Here is a 21,982-nt window from a genome sequence, read left to right as displayed (position 1 = left end):
CCACCAACCTTGGTGTCATCTGCAAACTTATGCCTCCTATATTCTTATCTAAATCATTAATATAAATGAGAAATAACAGTGGACTTATTCTCTGCTGAAATGCTGCTGAGCATCCCCCTCCAGTCCATCCATTTTACTTGTCCCCTCGATTCTTGAATATAAAATATTCAAATCGGTAGACCCTTGATTCAGGGAATGCCCTTGTGTGTCTGTACTGTTGTGGAATCTGTGATATGAACGGATGCAATGGTGAAGCCAGTTTTATATTGTGAATGGTGTCTGTATTATTAATGGTTTCAGCTCAGATATCAACATGCTTAAATTGGGATACATCCTCAGTGAAAGGATATTGATTTGATTTGATTTATTATTGTCACATGTATTAACATACAGTGAAAAGTACTGTTTCTTGCGCGCTATACAGACAAAGTATACGTTCATAGAGAAGGCAAGGAGATAGTGCAGAATGTAGTGTTACAGTCATAGCTCGGGTATAGAGAAAGATCAACTTAGTGTGAGGTAGGTCCATTCAAAAGTCCGACAGCAGCAGGGAAGAAGCTGTTCTTGAGTTGGTACGTGACCTCAGACTTTTGTATCGTTTTCCCGACGGAAGAAGCTGGGAGAGAGAGTATGTCCAGTGTGCGTGGGTCCTTAATTATGTTGGGTGCTTTTCCGAGGCAGCGGGAAGTATAGATAGAGTCAATGGATGGGAGGCAGGTTTGTGTGATGGATTGGGCTACATTCACATCCCTTGTAGTTTCTTGCATCTTGGCCAGAGCAGGAGCCATACCAAGCTGTGATACAACCAGAAAGAATGCTTTCTATGGTACATCTGTAAAAGTTGGTGAGGGTCTTGGCGGACATGCCAAATTTCCTTAGTCTTCTGAGAAAGTAGAGGCGTTGGTGGGCTTTCTTAACTATAGTGTCGGAATGGGGGGACCAGGACAGGTTGGTGGTGATCTGGACACCTAAAAACGTGAAGCTTTCGACGATTTCTGCTTCGTCCCCATTGATATAGACACGGTCATGTACTCTACTACGCTTCCTTAAGTCGATGACAATCTCCTTCGTTTTGTTGACATTGAGGGAGAGATTATTGTCATCGCACCAGTTCACCAGATACTCTATCTCTTTCTCTATCTCTATTCTTTACTCTGAATTGAACCTGGTAGTGTTGTATTGAGGAGTTGCTGTCCAAACTTATGCGTTTTAACCTCAACTAGCGAATAAAGACACAAAGTCGACTTTAGATATTTAAATGCAATTTTCTTTATTTTGTAGCTACCTAAACAACAGTAAATACTTGCAATGCTTAAACCAAATACTCACTATCCGTTACTTCACTGAACTTAAGGCTGATTTCCACTTATATTTGAAACCTAGCCAGGATTTTGCTGCATGGATATCAGCCTTTTCTTCCTTCCAGATGTCACTTCTTCCTGTGAGCTTTGGTCCCCGGGTTCTTCACACTGCTAACAAGCTCTTTGTGTTAGCATTCAGATACCCCTAAAGTTCCTTGGCAACTGGCCAGTGAATTGATCAGAAACCCAATTGCATCATTCGATTATGCCAATCATGTGAAGCGGGCTCTGGACCTTCCAGGCTCCATCATGCTTTTAGGCCTTACCGTATATAGCTTACATTCCAATGCCCATATAAGGAAACATTGGCTTCTTCAGCTCTTGTTTGGAGATAAGCTGTTACGTCCAACACCTTGTATCCTTTGATAAGTATCAAGCCAGCTTGGGCACAGGAAATTCCAGCATACTTAAAAACAACCTTAGCCAAAAAATCTAGTTTGCTTGATTGAAGATCTTTCAGCATAGTAAAAGTTAAATTTCTGCAAACCATTCAACCACAAGGTCTTGTGGCACAGTGGGAGAAGTCCTTCTTCAGGACCTGATGGTATGGAAGATGCGTTCATAGTGTGGCCAAGCAGATTGATTATCAGCCTTCAGTCCTTCCAATACTTTTGATGGCAGGTGATAGAGTGGAAGACAGCAGCAGCAGCAGGGAAGAAGCTGTTCTTGAGTTGGTATGTGACCTCAGACTTTTGTATCGTTTTCCCGACGGAAGAAGCTGGGAGAGAGAGTATGTCCAGTGTGCGTGGGTCCTTAATTATGTTGGGTGCTTTTCCGAGGCAGCGGGAAGTATAGATAGAGTCAATGGATGGGAGGCGGGTTTGTGTGATGGATTGGGCTACATTCACATCCCTTGTAGTTTCTTGCATCTTGGGCAGAGCAGGAGCCATACCAAGCTGTGATACAACCAGAAAGAATGCTTTCTATGGTGCATCTGTAAAAGTTGGTGAGGGTCTTGGCGGACATGCCAAATTTCCTTAGTCTTCTGAGAAAGTAGAGGCGTTGGTGGGCTTTCTTAACTATAGTGTCGGAATGGGGGGACCAGGACAGGTTGGTGGTGATCTGGACACCTAAAAACGTGAACCCAGCATAATTCATCCCAGTCGGCCATACTGGAGAAGATAACTGCAAACCACTGCAGTACTTTGCCAAGCATTATCAAAGAAGTCCATGGTCACCAATGCCCTCTTAGGGCATGCTACCTGAAGGGGGAGCGGGAAAGTGTTGTATTCAAGTCCCAAAAGCAATGCTTTGGAGCCCACTTCCAAATCCACCCTCCACTTTCTTAATACGTTTAAGCTGGATAAGCAAATGGGAAGAAAAGGAATAGAAGTTATGTTAATAGGATAGGAGGAAGCTCATGTGAAGTATAAACACCAACATTTGACCATTGTTGGGATGAATGGTCCATTTCTAGATTCTGTGTCATGTATTTCTCTCCGCATCTTCAAAATTAACCGAACTTCTGGCTGAATTTTGGCTTACACTTAGAGCTGTACTTCCACAGCCAACTTTTTAAAAAAACTGTTGGTCAGCCCTTGTTAGTTTTAGAGGGAGGCATCAAGAGTTGAGCTTGTTGATTGTAACTGTCTGGTTTCACACATGAGAAAGGGCCTTATAGAAAGACTGTCATCTCTGTCCCGCTGCCGCTGGTATCGGTCAGCTCCTCCGAGACAGTATAAAGTTAAGAAAATCGGAAGGAAACCTTAAAGTAAAGTGATTGCTAGATGGTACAGGATGAGCAGGCTGAGGGTAATAGATTCCTGGGTGTGAAGACTGCACAATAATGTTTTTAAACTTAACTGTCATTGAGTCGTGGCAGTGAGAGTGCAGCTTTGAACTGACTCCAACACATCCATTACTGTGATAGCCAATTCAGTAATGTTCATGGGCTTAATTTAATTCTGTTTGGGTTAGTTTCTTATACTGATGGGTAATGCACTTTTTATGATTGCACAATGACATCCAGACTGAAAGGAGTAATAACTAATATTAGTGTGGGAGGCATATTGAGTGACAATGCATAGACTGAGATTATTCAGCCCAACAGGTCGATTCTAGTGTTTACGCTCCATATGATTCTTTACCCACCACATTTCATCGAGCCCTGTCAGCATTACCTTCTATTCGTTTCTCCTGTGTGTGCTCAGCTTTCCCTCAAGTATGTCTATGCTGTTCACGATGTGGAGATGCCAGCGTTGGATTGGGGTAAACACAGTAAGAAGTCTCACAACAACAGAGTCACCTGATGAAGGAGCAGCGCTTAGAAAGCTAGTGGCTTTTGCTACCAAATAAACCTGTTGGACTTTAACCTGGTGTTGTGAGACTTCTTACTATGCTGTTCACCTCAGCCATGGTGGTGTAACGGTAACCTTACTGGACTGGTCATTCTGAGAGAGGGCCCAAGCTGAAGCCACGGGTTCAAATTCCATCACAGCAGCAGGTGGAATTTACATTCAATTAATAAAATTGAAAGGTGGCGAAAGACCATGAAATTATCAACGACTGTCATAAAAAACCCATCTGGGTCGCTAATGTCCCTCTGTCGACCTTATCTGGTCTGGCTTATATGTGACTCCAGACCCACAGGAAATGTGGTTGTCTCTTAACTGCCCGCTGAAGTTGCCCAGCAAGCCATTCAGGGGCAATTAGGGATGGGAAACAAATGCTGGCCTTGCCCGCAATGCCCACATCCCATGAAAAAAGAATCTCCATGGTAGCAAAATTCTAATCACTCTCTGATAAGCAATCAGTGAACTTTGTATGTATTATGCAGTATTAACTTAATCTTTCAGTTGAGGTGGCATCTAAAAACCACCTTTGTGTTTTCAAACACAATACTGTGAACAATAATTCAATACTACACAGCTTCAATTCAATGTGGCATGGCACTGAGCCATACAGGAGGTCTCAAATCCAATCCAAACGCTTTGCTGAGTTCAGCCAAGGACAGTGTCAGGATGGGGGCGGTTCCCTTGTTGGCTTATCCAGCTTCCCCTTAAAAACATCAAAAACAGTGGAGAGATTTGGAAGCGAGCTCCTGAGCTTCGCTTTTGGGACTTCAATACAATACCACAGATTTAATTCCTTTCACTGGAGACATATAAAGTTAAAGCCTATTTATTAGTCTCAAGTAGGCTTACATTAACACTGCAATGAAGTTACTGTGAAAATCCCCTAGTCACCACACTCTGGTGCCTGTTCGGGTACACTGAGGGAGAATTTAGCACGGCCAATACACCTAACCAGCACATCTTTTGGACTGTGGGAGGGAACCGGAGCACCTGGAGAAATCCCATGCAGACACGGGGAGAACGTGCAGACTCCACACAGATAGGGACCCCTGGCAGGAATTGAACCTGGGTCCCTGGCGCTGTGAAGCAGCAGTGCTAACCACCGTGCCACATGCCGCCCACGTGTCCCAGGTTAAACATGTTGATATCTGAACCGAGACAAATAGCTTACAATTCATGCTTCATCAGCCAGGGATAGTGTCAGGGTGGGGGAGGTGTGGGTAAGGATAGAGTGGCTATAATTGGGGTCAGGGTCTTCTGGGCTTGGGTGATGAAAGATAACTGGACAGAGACTCCTAATCGCCACCTAGCGACCTTCACTGGAGCAGTATGTATTTCTAGGGATAATTTTATTATTGGGCAGCACTGAATTATCTGTCCATTATACAGACTCCACCAACGTTACTTTTTCCTTGAAGTCAGTTGCGAGGAAAATGCTGAGGCAGCTGGGTGAGGGCCTAAATTCTCTGTGCTCATATTTATTTGGGCATGGAAGGAGATTTCAAAGCCAATGTCCTTTTCCTATGGCTTGTTAGCCTGCTGGCATTCAGTCCAGGTTACTTAGCTAAAGTAGAATTGATTGGTTGCAACTGATGCAATTAATTCCGGTATAAAGTCTAAAGTTTATTTATTAGTGCCACATGTAGGCTTACATTAACACTGCAATATCACAATGGGTAGCTGAGGTGAATGACATAGGTACATTAAAGGAGAAGCTGTATGAAGGAGAAAATAATATGTTGATGGGGTTCACTGAAATAGAGTGAGAAGGGGCTTGTGTGGAGCATTAACATTGGTACAGATGAATGGCCTGATTCTGTGCAGTCAATTCCGTATAATTAATTCTCATATAGCACTGCATTAGAACAGTGAAATGCAGCGCAGATATCCATTGTGATCTTGAATGAGCTGTTGTACCTTCAGGCCATATAAATCATAGAATCCCTACAATACAGAAGGAGGTCATTCGGCCTATCAAGTCTATCTAACCAGCACATCTTTCGGAGTGTGAGAGGAAACCAGGGCACCCAGAAGAAACTGGGAGAACGTGCAAACTCCACACAGACGATAACCCAAGCTGGGAATCGAACAAGGGTCCCTGACGCTGTGAGGCAGCAGTGCTAACCACTGTGCCACCTGCCCACTGTCTTTAGGAGAAGATAGTTCAGGGTTAGACAAATTGAACTGGAGAGAAAACTTATGACTGACAACCACGCCAACCTCATCTATTATCTGTGAATTGACTGAGTTATCGTTTCCTCTTCCCAGGGAGAAGTAGCAAGTTGAACCCAGAATCTCAAACGTACGATCACATCCTAAAATATGAAACGATGGTACCCCGGTGGATCAACTCAGGACCCTTGGAAGACCAGGTACAGCAAACTAACTAGATAACCAACACTTTATGTGTTAATCAGATCATGAATCAAGAGGTATGTTGACTTGATAACCAGATGAAGCTTGATAGTCAGAAAGCCAGTGATTACTGGAATAATCAGGTATAGTGTGCTAATCTAGTGACCAGTCAATGAATGCTGATCTTGTAACCAGGTGTGGTATGTAACCTGGATAACCCACTGTATTTTGTAAATCAGTTGGCATGTTGACCTGATAACTAACTAGACACAGTATTCCAATGTATTAACTTGTGCTCTGTACACTAATGTAGAAAACGTCTCACGTATTCTGATGACCCTGCAGGAAACTCTGAATGAAAGATAAAGCAGATGGACCATCAGGGTGAAGGTTAAATACTGAGGGGAAGGGGTGGGCCTGTGGGCAGCAAGCCATCACTCATGTTCCACTCAACGCAGCTTCTCCACCCTGCCCAGGATCCTGCACCATGTTTTTACAGGGTCCTAATATCTTCCGGACTTATATTCCAAATTTCCGTCATCAATTGTGCTTCCTTATTTCTGAGCAACCTTCTAATATTTTCATGTTTTTTCTTTCTTGTAATGCCTACTGGAGACAAGATAATCATTTCATGCCATGAAACATCACGTATTAATCCCTGAAGAAAGCAGGACTCTGCTTTTAAGCTTAGTCTCAGGCTGAATTGTGGCCTTGCCTGGTTATTTGGCTCAGCATGGGGAGCTGCCCTGTTGTTAGATAAGTGAAGCCACACTGCTGTGTGACACTGACACACAATCCAGGAAGGTCCAAGGTTCCCTCTCTACTGCCTGCGGACTCTGCATGGCTGGAGTATAATTGGATCTAAATGTCTGTGCTTTAGGGAAGAGAAAAATTAGAAAGAAAATAAAAATAAAAGAAAGAACTTGCATTTCTATAGCATTTAGAACTTCAGATCATCCCAAAGCGCTTTATAGCCAATGAAGTACTTTTGAAATGTAATCACGTTAGAAATGTTCCAGCCAATTTGTGCAGAGCAAGATCCCACAGTGTGATAATGACCAGATAATTTGTTTTAGTGATTTTAGTTGAGGGATAAATATTGGCTAGGACATTAGGGCTGGCGAAATGACATGTCCTTTGCTGTTCTTCAAAATGGAACTGGGGGATCTACTATAACCACCTGAGAGGGCAGGCAAAGTCTTGGTTTAATGTCTCATCCGGAGGTGGCACATGTCATGGTCCAGCACCGAGGGAGTGTCAGCCTCAGTTCAATACTCAGCTCTCTGGAATATGGGAGGACAACCCACGGACTTCTAACTTGGAGGTGAAATTCTATCAACTGAGTCTCAGCTGCTACTGAAACATCTCTATTTGTGAACGTCCAGGGTGAGGTCAGAATTACAATGGTCACCCACTCCAGAGGTCAGAGGTGTTTCTGCAGTGGTCAGTCCTCATCTTGAAGCATTAGCAAGAGTATTTGGCTGTGCGGGCATTGCAGCAGAGATAACCAGCACGTTGTTGTCAATCAGGTATGTTAGTCATAGCGCATTGACCTGTCAAGCAGGTGAAGGTGGATAACCTTCAAGCAGGCTACCGAGATAGCTAGCTACATTGAAGCACTAAGATAATCAGTCACAATGTGCAAGCCTGATTATGAGTTAGTGAATGCTAACCTTGTAACCACGTGCAGCATGTTAACTCTGACCAATCGCATTTTGTTAACCAGCTGCTGCACTTCATGCACCATCCACACAAGCACTTTCCAACAGGGGTTACAGACTAATAATCATACATGAGAGGCCTAGTCATTAGTAGCACATCTACTGATTGAACTGACAGCAGGCAGTATAAGCCGGGAGTCGCGCTCAGGGTCTTTGTAATCTATGCAGTCGCATACCAGGCTGTACACTTACTAACTAAATCACCTGGAGCACTGCCTTAGACTTTTGATTCTGTTGTGCTTTCATCTATGGCAGCATTCTGATCTCTAAGCTTGGAAGTTGTGGATTCAAGAGAGTTGAGGATAATAGCACAGTGGTTAGCACTGCTGCTTCACAGCTCCAGGGTCCCGGGTTCGATTCCTGGCTCGGGTCACTGTCTGTGTGGAGTTTGCACATTCTCCTCGTGTCTGCGTGGGTTTCCTCCGGGTGCTCCAGTTTCCTCCCACAGTCCAAAGATGTGTGGGTTAGGTTGATTGGCCAGGTTAAAAAATTGCCCCTTTGAGTCCTGGGATGTGTAGGTTAGAGGGATTAGCGGGTAAAATGTGTGGGGGTGGGGCCTGGGTGGGATTGTGGTCGGTGCAGACTCGATGGGCCGAATGGCCTCCTTCTGCACTGTAGGGTTTCTATGTTACTGAAGCTGACGCTAGCTTTTGGATGAGATGTTTCATTGAGGCTCTGGCTGTCCTCTTAGCTGGATGGGAAAGATCCCATATTATTGAACAATAACCAGGGTATTCTCCCCAGTGCCCTGGCTAATAGTTATCCCTCGACTGGCACCATGAAATAAACAAATTATCTGGCCATTTATCTCTTTGTTGTTTTTGGGACCTCGATTTGCACATATCGGTTATCACATTGTCCTGTCTTATAAAAGTGGCCACAAAAGTTAGCGTGTGAAGTGTCTGAGGTTGTGAAAGGCACCAGGCATCAGAGCTGATGGATTGTCCTATCATGCAATACATCCAGGTTCATCGGAATTGCTTGCACCTGACAACCTACAATAGAGGAGGGTTCATTGAGATCTGTTCAAATTGCGCCAGCTACACTTGAAACTCGAAGCGCTCCGAGTGTGGATGTAACAGCCCTGTTCAAAGAGCGTTTCTCTCAACTACTGTCTCAATGACCTGTAACTTCTGAGCTCTGAGGCAGTGTATCTGTGGGATTCACATGCGATGTGCTGGAGGCACTACCCCCAGCCTCCTGAAGTTCCCAGGTAAAGTTTGCATGACAATTGACCGGGAAGTTCAAACTTTCGATGGGCAGTTGAAATGCGCTGGGAACCATTTGATAATGCCATTTGAATTGTAAACTTTGGATGGTTTTGTCATACAGCAATAGTTACCCAGAAAAAGTTAGAAGAATTAAAACCACTTCTAGTTTCTGGGTAACGATAGCATTGACCCCACTCTGACCTCTCTATGTAACTCCCCCAACCCCTTGGACTGCTTAGGGGACTGCTCCCCGTGCCCCCCCTCTTAACTACCTGACTATCTTCTGCCAACCCCCAGGGTGCAATCTAATCCCTGCCCCCCCTCCACTCTAAATTCTACCTACTTACATTAAACACTTACCTACTCCCTGGCTTGTCAAAAGGACTGAACCTTTAAACTTATCTGGTTTACAGCAACTATTGTCGCAAGAAAGGGGGCATGGCTTACTTATCTTCAACTCTCCTGGACTTTGCAGTAAGCCTCAGGAACCTGCTGCATTTGAGTGATCTCACTCAACCTAAGCTGGAACGTTGGGTGAGATAGGGGCAGCTTTAATTTAAGATATGAAACTAGGGGTGGAGTGGCAATCTGAGCCAATTGCCACTCCACTGGAAGTTGCGGGCCATTACGGTTGGATAGCTGTTGCATTTGTCTGTAGTCCCCAAAAAAGATGTTGAAAGGGACTCTTGCATCCCTCCCCCCGATGCATTGCCCTGTCATTTCAGCTTGTGAGCATTTTGATAATTAGCGGATGATCCAACTGAGGACCTCTCGACCTGAACTTGATGCTGAGAAGCACCAGAGCAAGGAAATCTTTAAAAAGTGATGAGTAAGTTACATCTGATGACGTTTTCCTCTCTTTCTTCTCCCACCCACACTCAGCACCCGGCCTGGGCGGAGATCCAAGTCACAGCTGAAGGAAGAGACCATATTCTAGAGATCCAGAAAAATGAGTAAGTACATTTGTGTGAAATGCAATGCAGTTTGTATGACAGAATCAAAGGTAGAGTGTAGAGAGTGAAGTGCAGTGTAGGTTACAGCACACAAAGCAGTATAGAATGTGGGTACAATATAGAATACAGACAATTACTAATGATAATGTTTGATGCAGGATACAGGAAAATATAGAATCATAGAATCCGACAGTGCAGAAAGAGTCATTTGGCTCATCATTTCTGCACCAACAACAATCCCACTTAGGCGCTGTCCCCGTAACCCCACCTATTTAGTCCCCCTGACACTAAGAGGCAATTTTGCATGGCCAATCAACCTAACCCGCACATCTTTGGAATGTGGGAGGAAACTGGAGGACCCAGAGGAAACCCACGCAGACATGGGGAGAACATGCAAACTCCATACAGACAGTGACCCGAGACAGGTATTGAACCTGGGTCCCTGGCACTGTGAGGCAGCAATGCTAATCACTGTGGTACTGTGCTGTCTCCCATCTCATAAGGTGATAGCTTACACTGTGGTGGTCAGCTATATCTTAAGCATTGCCTAGTATGACATGGCAGTCTCCGCCACATTTACTGCAGAGGAAGACTGGACTGAGAAGGTGCACGATTCACAGGCCTATGTTTTCTCTGAATCTTCTTCTCGGCCCTCTGACCTTTTCATTTCTGCTCATCTCTTCCAGTGCCCTTCCACTTGGTCAGCCTGCAGAGATCATGGCCATCAGTGACTGTCTCCCCATGTCAATATTTACCATCTTGATATCTCGCTTTCAGGTGTCCTTTTAGTTATAGACACTCAGGAGGTTGTGACCCAGTGATCAGTTCACTGTACAGAAGGTTTTTGTGTACATTGCCACCATCCATCTGAAGAATATGACCAAGTCAGTGCAGACATTGCTGGCTTAGCAATGAGTGGATATTGATGGTGGCAGCGTGCTCCAGGACCTCTGAGTTTGTGACCCTTGTCCTGCCAAAAGATGCCGAGGATATGTCTCAGACAACACAGGTGGAAACCATTCAGCCTTTTCTCCTGCCTGGAATATGTTGTCCCGGTCTCACTGGTAGGGGTGTGTATCGAGGACACAGGTTTGGTAGATTCATAGTTTGGTGTTCTCAGTCAAGTCGCTATTGTTCCACATTCTGTTTTTCAGCTTGGATATGAAAGCTGCAGCTCTTGAGATGCATGTGTTAATTTCAGGATTAAGTGGCTGATTGCTGGTGATTTTGCAGCCTAAATATGTGAAGATATCAATAACCACCTCGGCTCCGCATTGTTAATGTTGATAGATGGCAGCAAGGCAACATCCTGGACGATGACATTAGTTTTCCTGAAGCTGATGTTCAAACCAAACCCTTTACAGGCTTAAGAGAGTCTGTCCATTTGATGCTGAAGGTGTTCCTCAGTATGGGATGTTAGTGCAGCATTGTTAGCCCGGAGCGATTCCCTGATGAGGACTTGATGATGTTTTGCCTTTGATCTCAGGTGAGCAAGGCTGAACAGCTCTCTTGTCAGTTTGGGTATGAATGTAGACATCCTCTGTAGGTGACCTGAAGACATATGACAGCAGCAAAGAGAAGAATATATCAAAGAGTGTTGGTGCCAGAATATAACCCTGTTTGATCCCACTGCCAATCTCCAATTGTTCCAATGTTGCCCCATCATAAGAACATAAGAACATAAGAAATAGGAGCAGGAGTAGGCCATCTAGCCCCTCGAGCCTGCCCCGCCATTCAATAAGATCATGGCTGATCTGACGTGGATCAGCACCACTTACCCGCCTGATCCCCATAACCTTTAATTCCCTTACCGATCAGGAATCCATCCATCTGCGCTTTAAACATATTCAGCGAGGTAGCCTCCACCACCTCAGTGGGCAGAGAATTCCAGAGATTCACCACCCTCTGGGAGAAGAAGTTCCTCCTCAACTCTGTCTTAAACCGACCCCCCTTTATTTTGAGGCTGTGTCCTCTAGTTTTAACTTCCTTACTAAGTGGAAAGAATCTCTCCGCCTCCACCCTATCCAGCCCCCGCATTATCTTATAAGTCTCCATAAGTTCCCCCCTCATCCTTCTAAACTCCAACGAGTACAAACCCAATCTCCTCAGCCTCTCCTCATAATCCAAACCCCTCATCTCCGGTATCAACCTGGTGAACCTTCTCTGCACTCCCTCCAATGCCAATATATCCTTCCTCATATAAGGGGACCAATACTGCACACAGTATTCCAGCTGCGGCCTCACCAATGCCCTGTACAGGTGCATCAAGACATCCCTGCTTTTATATTCTATCCCCCTCGCGATATAGGCCAACATCCCATTTGCCTTCTTGATCACCTGTTGTACCTGCAGACTGGGCTTTTGCGTCTCATGCACAAGGACCCCCAGGTCCCTTTGCACGGTAGCATGTTTTAATTTGTTTCCATTGAGATAGTAATCCCATTTGTTATTATTTCCTCCAAAGTGTATAACCTCGCATTTATCAACGTTATACTCCATTTGCCATATCCTCGCCCACTCACTCAGCCTGTCCAAATCTCTCTGCAGATCTTCTCCGTCCTCCACACGATTCACTTTTCCACTTATCTTTGTGTCGTCTGCAAACTTCGTTACCCTACACTCCGTCCCCTCCTCCAGATCATCTATATAAATGGTAAATAGTTGCGGCCCGAGTACCGATCCCTGCGGCACGCCACTAGTTACCTTCCTCCAACCGGAAAAACACCCATTTATTCCGACTCTTTGCTTCCTGTCGGATAGCCAGTCCCCAATCCACTTTAACACACTACCCCCAACTCCGTGTGCCCTAATCTTCTTCAGCTAACCTATCTAATCATAGCTAACCTTGCCAATCATCTTGTCATGGAAAGAGGAGATCACACTGAGCAGCTTCGGCAGGCAGCCAGCTTTCTCCAGTTTAAAAAAAACCCACCTCTGCTCACATGGTCAAGTGCCGTGAGGACATCATTGAGACAATATTTAGTGGTTTCCTTTGTTTACGACATTTCTCTTGCAGCTACCGGACTGAGGAGATCCTTGCTATTATAAATCTTCAAGTTCTGAAACCACACTGGGATTCTGGGTGGTGACAGTCCCACCAGGGCAACATGGCAAATATTTATCCCACTGTGCTCAGCAGGGAGATGCCATGATAGTTGCTGCAATCACTGCAGTTGCCCTTGTTTGTGTACAGGGTCACAATTCTTCCTTTATTCTTTCGTGGGATGTGGGGTTGCTGGCTAAGGCAGCATTTTTATTATAATTGAATCACGCATATCCGGGGTGCTCCCTCCAGCAGGGACAGAGAAGTTTGTGTAATATGCTGCAGGACTGCACGGTGGCACAATGGTTAGCACAGCTGCCTCACAGTGTCGTGGACCCAGGTTCAATTCTGGCCTCGGGTCACTGTCTGTGTGGAGTTTGCACGTTCTCCCCATGTCTGTGTGGGTTTCCTCCGGGTGCTCCGGTTTCCTGCCACACTCCAAAGATGTGCAGGTTAAGTTGATTGGTCATGTTGAATTGACCATCGGTGTCAGGGGGATGAGTTGGGGAGATATATGGGGTTACGGGGATAGGGCCTGACTGGGATTGCAAGCTCGATGGACTGAATGGCCTCCTTCTGCACTGTAGGGTTTCTATGATTCTATGATTGTTGGTTTCCTCTCTTTGATGAGTTCAGATAGTATAGCACCAGTACCTGGAGTTTTGCCCATGACAGGTGAGTCAATGGTTTTGCTTTTGAGGATTTGATATTGAGCTCTGCTACAACAGACTTCCTACAGTATTAGAGTTTCTTCAGTGAAAGTATTCTCCCTACTGTATAACCCATTTCTCCAACTGTTTGGCGGTTACCTCTCTGTCTCTATTTTCAAAGGAGTTGTATTCTTTGCTGATGGACCGGTTGCCTTTTTGATCCCTTCATACACTGTCATCCTTGTGTCAGAGGACATCTGGATATTCTGAAAAGTTGTAATGAGCAGTTTGTTGGACTTTCAGTGCCTTTTCATTCAGGTCTCTCTTGCAATGAATGAAAGCATACCACTTGGCTTCAACGACAGGTTCCATCGCAGTTATGTTAGTGTCGAACCAGTCAGCATTTTCCCTGCTTTTGTTTGTTGAGATTGTGGTGTTGTGAATGTGTTCGATTTTGCTTTTGCACTCTGTGTAGGAATGCCATAGTATACTGAATCAACTGAGTTGAGGAACTGTTGGTTTTTATCTGGGCTGTGTCTGCTGCCACTGTAACTGGTGGGTGGTTACAGCCAGGCTAACAATGATCTTATTGAAAGGCAGAGCAGGCTTGAAAGACCGGGTGACCTACTCCTGCTTCTAACTCATATGTCTGTATGTTCATATCTTGTATACATTCAAGGAATTCATCCTCCACAGAATTAATGCTAATTAGGTTTACCCAATCTATATGTAGATTGAAGTCCCCCATGATTAACGTATTACCCTTGTTACATGCAACTCTAACTTTCTGATTAATACCATGCCCTACATTACTACTTCTGCTTGGTGACCTATAAATGACTCCCACCAATGTCTGCTGCCCCTTGTTGTTTCTTAGCTCCACTCAAACTGATTTTAAATCTTGATCTTCCAATCCACGATCCTGGTCCACTTAATTATAGATCTTATCCTTTGAAAACAGTGTTGTCCCATCTCATTTTACTTTTTGCCTAATGAGGTAGTTGATGCATTGGTATTAGTTTTACAAAATTCACTAGATTCTAGAACGGTTCCACCAGGCGGGAAAGTAACAAACCCCTCCGTTCAAGATGGGGGGAGGCAGAAAACAGGAAGCTATAGACTAGTTAGCTTGACGTTTGCCATGGGGAATCTGATAGAATCGATCAATACGGAGGTTAAAGCATCAAAGGTTATAGCAGAAAATAAAAGCTTATGGTGCAGTAGGTAATATATTAGTGTGGATAGAAGGTAAGCTGGCTGGCAGAAAACAGAGAGTATGCATAAATGGGTCTTTTTCTGATTGGCAGGATGTGATGAGTGGAGTTCCATGGAGATCTGTGCTAGGCCCTCAACCTTTCACAATTTATATCAATGATTTAGAAGAGGGGAGCGAAAGGATGGTTGCTAAATTCAGATGACACAAGGATAAGTTGGAAAGTATATTGTGAAGAAGACATAAGGAGTTTGCAGACAGATATAGATGGAGTGAATGGGCAGAATTCTGGCAGATGGAGTTAAAACATGGAAAAATGTGAAGTCGTTCACTTTGGCAAGAAGAATAAAAAAGTAGAATATTACTTAAATGAAATTCTGAGGTGCTGAGGGATCTAGATGTTGTCATGCTTGAGTCACAAAAAAGTTAGTATGCAGACACATCACATAATCAGGAAGGCTAATGGAATGCTACTCTTTATTACAAGAGGAATTGAACATAAAGTTCAACGCTTCAGTTATACAGGACATTGGTGAAACCACATCTCGAATACCTGTGTGCAATTTTGGTCTCCTTATTTATGGAAGGAAGAAAATATGTTGAAGGAATTCAGAGGAGGCTTACTAGATTGATACCTGGAATGAACAGGTTTTCTAATGAGGATAGGTTAGACAGACAGGGCTTGTTTCCACTGGAGTTTAGAAGCGTGAGGTGTAACTTGATTGAAGTTACGGTGGATGTGGAAGGGATATTTCCTCTTGTGGGTGAGTCCAGAGCTAGGGGATACTGTTTTAAAATTAGGGGTCATCCTTTTAGGACAGAGATGAGGAGAACTTTTTTCTCTCAGAGGGTTGGGTGAATTTGAAACTCTCTGCCTCGGAAGTGATGGCTGCGGTGATCATTTTTAAGACAGAAATAGATTCTTCTTAGACCTATTCTTCTTCATTTTTTCCAGTAACTAAGATATCGTACAAGTAACATTGGACTCCTTCTAATCCGCTTAGAATTTGATCCATGGCACGCTGGAACAATACAGGTGCAGACGTGATGCCAAATGGAAGTCTTTTCTATCTGAATAACCCTTTGTGTATCACAATTGTCAATATTTTGTGAATCTGGATCCACGTGCATCTGGAGATAAGCTTGACTAAGGTCAATTTTGCTGAAGTGTGGGCCTCCAGCCAACCCAACGAATATATCATTAATCAGAGGCAGAGGGTACTGCTCAATTATAGGTTTTTAATATTATCTTTGAGGGTTTCAAGGCTATATGTCATAGTTTTTCTTGGTAAACAGTTTCTGGTACCAACAAAACTACTGCTCCAGTGTCCACCTCTATTTTCACCAGTTGTCCGTCCAGTAAACGTGTGACCCCCATATCAGTTTGTTGTACCAGCAATAGCCAGCATGTTCAATGATAGTTCATCTACTGACTGTGATTCTGGTCTTTTTTCACACCCTTTTCCTATCATACTTTTCCCTCTATTTCCACATGATGCATTTGGTTCTTGTTTGTTTTTGGTTCTTGCTTTGAACTTGTTGTTTCTTTCTCCATCAAGCACTTTTGGTGTGCCCCTTTCTGCCACAATTTCTGAACTTTACGTCTTTGCTCCAGCAATCTGGTACTGCGTGCCCAGCTTTTAGACATCAGTGACAGTTTCAAACCTGTGTCTGTGCTCGGGTCTCAGCTGACATTTTATGGATTCTAGTGTTAGAATTTAACAATTGAGCTTCCTTTTTTTCCTCCAATTCCAAGGAGATTGCAATGTCTATAGCCCTCATTAGGTTTAGGTTGATATTTGTTAACAACCACTTTTGGACAACTTTGCTTCTTAATCCACACACTAGTCTGTCTCTAATCATGTTGTTCAAGACATCCCCAAATTCACAGTATTCAACTGATTTCTTCAAAGTAGCTACGAACTGTATGACTGATTCACCTTCTTGATGGTTATGCTTATGGAACCTGAACTTCTCACTTAAGCCATTGGACATCACTGAGAATTGGCCCTGCAACATTCACACTATCTCATCATACATTTTCTCTTGTTCCATTGGATTTCTGCAATTATTTTTCGGGTGTTTGCTGTGTGGATGAACCACCTCGTCGCCAATTTCTTCGTGGTATTTTTAATAGATAGACTTGCAAAACCACAAAGTTACAAATACCAGCTTTATTGGAAGGTTTTTCCTCTACAGTTATTAGGATAGATTGCCCATTTACCTGCCCAAATGCTCAATGATGTTATTAGGCCTTCGCATGATCGGTCCCTTTAAATGCCATGGATAATGATGTTGTCAAATAGATAAACCATCCCTGCAATATCTGACATGGCTGAAGAAACAATTTTCTGGAATGTGCTAGGTCCAAAGCTTAGCGATTAGGGCATTCTGCTGTGATACACATCTTTGTGCGTGATGAAAGCTGTCAGATATTGGCTTTGCTGCACTAGTGGTATCTGAAGATAGTTCCATTGTATGTCGGACTTTGTGAAAACTGTGCAGTTATGAAATTATGCTCACAGTTCTTGGTTCATAAGAAATGCAGTCCATCACACAAACCAGCTTCCCACCCATTAACTCTATTTACACTCTCACTGCCTCAGAAAAGCAACCAGCATAATCAAGGACCCCATGCACCCCGGACATACTTTCTTCCACCTTCTTCCATTGGGAAAAAGATACAAAAGTCTGAGGTCACGTACCAATCGACTCAAGAACAGCTTCTTCTCTGTTGCCATCAGACTTTTGAATGGACCTACCTCGCACTGAGTTGATCTTTCTCCACACCCTAGCTATGACTGTAACACTACATTCTGCACCCTCTCCTTTCCTTCTCTCGGTACGGTATGCTTTGGCTGTATAGCACACAAGAAACAATACTTTTCACTATATACTAATACATGTGACAATAATAAATAAAATCGAATGAATACTTGTCTGGAATGACAGCTTTTTTAACAGCCTTAACGTTAACATATAGTCCAAGTTCACCATTTTAGATTAGCTATCCCAGCTCCTTTGACACTTTGGCATGGATTGCAAATGGAAACTACCTTGAATTTTGCAGAATCATTGTGTCGACTTGAGGAGCATGATTGTGGTGAACCATCGTTGGTTCCCATTGGATAGTACTGAGCCAGGGCTGGCCAGTACTACAAGGATGTACATATGTTACTGTTGGATTGTACTACTGTTGCTGTTGGGTTAGGGTGGGGTTGTTACACCTGTGTTTGTTACTGTTGTGGCACATCCCAGTCGGGCTCCGCCTCCTGGGAGAGGTATAAGAGTCCCTGCTCTGGCCGGGACCCCTTCAGTCTGGGATAGTGTACTTAAGTTCTGATAGCTTCATTAATAGTAAATAAAAGCCTTCATTTACTGAAGCCTCGAGCCTCGTGTCTAAATTGATGTGCATCAATGATACTACCCCATCACCTCCCCAAACCTGGGAAATAAGAAAGGATACTGTTAAGCATACTCAGTGTCATCAATAACATTTAATGTGTACTTTGGTGGGGTCTTCAAGTTTGAAGTCAAGCTTATCGAATGGGTTTACCTCGGTAAGGCTTGATCCCTTGGCTGAGTCGAATGTGAACCTGTGATGTTTTTCTTGTCCACTGGAAATACAATGATTCCCAAAGCTGGAATAATCAAGTCATTGTTAACTCGAAGAATGTCTGACACAGGAGTGAGAGAAAGTTGTGAAAAGTAACAATAGTAGAGTTTGCCATTCAATATGGGTACTTTCATGCCCACAGCAATGAGGAGTGACACTGCACTGCCCATGATCTCACCTGTGCTTTCCTTAAAATGACCTGGTGCTTTGCCATCCATGATGTCAAACACATGACATATTTCTCTCTCGGGTTAGATTCCTCCATGTGTTGACCTGATATCTCTTTTAAGGTACCAACATAATAAACAAACTCAAATTAACATAGGGACAAATTAAAAGGGGCAGCTCCCCAAAAGGAGGGGGAACAGCCCGAACAATAAACAAAGTACAAAGGAAACTTAAAACATTCAATCAAAAGGTGATTGTCAGGGTTTATAATGTACCGCAGCCCCTGCGGTGCCCAGCGGGCACGGAAGGCGTCAACTGCGATGTTGACCTGATAAAGTTGTGTTCTTCAACCTAAACATCTTTTTTTGTTGTGTATGTGGTGTCCGTCACTTTAAGACAGCACAACAGAAGTGAGTCACCTGACTCAAGGGACCAATGGGAACTGAGAGTGAGTGAATCACACCAGAGAGAGAGAGTTCTCATTTGGGCATTTTACTTCTGGAACCATGTTGTAAGTATGTAAAATTGGAGCTCTGCCCGAGGGCATCCTTCATGCTGCAAAAGCTTCTACCTAAATTTCTCTTATTAATGAAGACCTAACAAAGCCTGAAATATTTTGGTGACACCATAACATCCACAACATAACACTTTTGAAGTGGTTTTTGAGCATGAGTTACACTTCTCCATTGAGATGGACAGAGTGTTGTGAATTGATGAGCTCCTCCACAATATGGGAAAGTTTTGTGGATATCTGATCATGACGGGGCAGCTTAGTTGAACTTGCCGAGGTCTCTTCGTTTGGAATCCTTGCACATTAACTGGTAGAACAGGCTGTATTGCTGAGTCTGAGGGTTAATTTCTGTGTGGATTGCCAAGGTTGTAGTTTCTTTCCAAGGTTAAATTGTCATCTTCCATGAGTGGTCGTTTCCTCAGTTAGTCACAAATTACTTTGTTGGTTACATGTGGAAGCCAATTGCCTCAATGCTCCATGTATGGTTTTATGGACTGACCTTGTATCTCTGGTAGAATGTATATCACAACTACAGACAACCAAATTGTGTATCTCATTTGATTTATTATTGTCACATGTATTGGTGAAAAGTATTATTTCTTGCGTGCTATACAGACAAAGCATACTATTCAAAGAGTACATAGGGGAGAAGGAAAGGAGAGGGTGCAGAATGTAATGTTACAGTCATAGCTAGGGTGTAGAGAAACATCAGCTTAATATATGGGAGGTCCATTTAAAAGTCTGATGGCAGTAGGGAAGAAGCTGTTCTTGAGTCGGTTGGTCTGTGAACTCAAACCTTTGTATCATTTTCCTGATGGAATAAGGTGGAAGAGAGTATATCTGGGATGCGTGGAGTCCTTGATTATGCTGGTTGCTTTTCCGAGGCAGCGGGGTGTAAACAGAGTCAATGGATGGGAGGCTGGTTTGCGTGATGGACAGGGCTACGCCCACGATCCTTTGTAGTTTCTTGCAGTCTCCAATATCTTTTCTTTCCCCAAAACATTCATGCAATACTTCTTCTCAGTATTTTCCTTTTCGATCTTTGTGGTGTCTTGCATAATAGACTTCAACCATGTCTGGGATTGTCAGTGAAAAAAAAATCTGAAGTTCCAAACATACTATATAACCATGTATCTCAATGCCAATTTGGCAGTATTATGTGCGTTCCGGGCAACAGTATGAAAATGTACCAAGGGAATGTCGAAAGCTTTGTCGAAAAGCATAGTTGAAAGCATGTTTGACTGACCAGCAGAGCACATTGCTTTAAACAGAATTATTCTATGCTTAGAGCAATGATCTCATTTCAAGGCCTTCATCTTTGGCAATTGTTCCACTTTTTCTTTTGAGAAGTTGACCTTAGAATTGGACATCAGCCAGTCTAGTCAGTATTGAGAGCATTTTTATTGGTCCACGAGTCTGCCTAATGTACAAAAACGATTTGTATCAATGGAAACCTAAGGATCTCATGTTAACTATAAAAGGAGATTTAAACAAAAGGCTTTATCCATTGCTTTTGTTAGACAGGGCTTTACCCCGAACAGAAATATTTTATGTTGCAGTTTAGAATTCTAGCGTCACTACTTTAGGGAGGTGAGTAAATCTACATGTATTAAAGAACATATGGCATGGACATGTATGTTCAAGTCATAGAATCCCTACACTGCAGAAGGAGGCCATTCAGCCCATCGAGTCTGCACTAACTCTGTGACAGAGCATCTTACCCAGGCCAACCCCACCAGCCCTATCTCCATAACCTGCTCATTTACCCCACTAACCTCCCTATATTACACATCTTGGGACACTAAGGGACAACTTAGTATGGCCAACCCACCTGACCTACACATTTTTTTGTCGGTCAGGTGGATTTCCAATCCTTCAAAGGATTGCACCATGCGACACCAGAAAATACAGATAGACACCGCAGATAGATCCTGACCATCACCCATGGAAAAAGTGCACAACTGTGGGAAGACATCCAGTCCCTTCACAGAATTGCTCAACACAGAGAAGGTTTGGCAGTGAAACCATCATCTGGAAATTGGTCGGGTCAGGGAAGTTTTGACATACCATCCGATCTGAGACTGGTCAATTGTATGGAACAATCAGAACCAATCTTTTCGAAGATTCGGCTGTGGGTGATCCATCAGGTGAGGCTGGGAAGAAGTGAGTGGGCTCCAAGTGTGGGACAGAAGGACAGCTACATGGCAGACAAACCATTGAAATGTGAGGTGTGTGATCGAGCTTTCAAATATTCATCGACATTGGATGCTCACCGATGCTGTCATACTGGGGAGAAGCCATTTGAATGTGAGATCTCCCACTCGCCTGACGAAGGAGCAGCGCTCCGAAAGCTAGTGGCGTTTGCTACCAAATAAACCTGTTGGACTTTAACCTGGTGTTGTGAGACTCCTTACTGTGTTTACCCCAGCCCAGTGCCGACATCTCCACATACAAGGGTAGTCCCAGAGGATTGGAAAATAACCAATGTTGTTCCTTTTGTTTACGAAGGGTAGCAAGAATAATCCAGGTAATTACAGGCCGGTGAGCAATACATCAGTAAATTATTAGAGAGGATTCTTCAAGACAGGATTTACTCCCACTTGGAAATAAGTGGATGTGTTAGCGAGAGGCAACATGGTTTTGTGAAGGGGAGGTCGTGTCTCACTAACTTGATCGAGTTTTTCGAGGAAGTGACGAAGATGATTGATGAGGATAGGGCAGTGGATGTTGTCTACATGGACTTCAGTAAGGCCTTTGACAAGGTCCCTCATGGCAGACTGGTGCAGAAGGTGAAGTCGCATGGGATCAGAGGTGAGCTGGCAGGGTGGATACAGAACTAGCTCGGTAATAGAAGACAGAGGGTAGCAGTGGAAGGGTGCGTTTCTG

The 21,982-nt window shown here is 43.8% G+C and overlaps 1 protein-coding gene across 1 annotated transcript in view; it reads left to right on the top strand.

Moving 5' to 3' along the window:
• adam19b (ADAM metallopeptidase domain 19b) overlaps positions 1–21,982 on the top strand; it is a 145,570-nt gene that overhangs the window by 22,054 nt on the left and 101,534 nt on the right. The window contains exons 2-3 of the mRNA XM_078231651.1: positions 5,924–6,026; positions 9,809–9,895. Coding sequence (XP_078087777.1) covers positions 5,924–6,026; positions 9,809–9,895 — 190 coding nt within the window. The remainder of the gene's footprint in view (positions 1–5,923; positions 6,027–9,808; positions 9,896–21,982) is intronic.

This window comes from Mustelus asterias, chromosome 16 (genome assembly GCF_964213995.1).
Source record: "Mustelus asterias chromosome 16, sMusAst1.hap1.1, whole genome shotgun sequence".
Taxonomy (NCBI): domain Eukaryota; kingdom Metazoa; phylum Chordata; class Chondrichthyes; order Carcharhiniformes; family Triakidae; genus Mustelus; species Mustelus asterias.
This window is presented reverse-complemented; position numbering and strand designations above follow the sequence as displayed.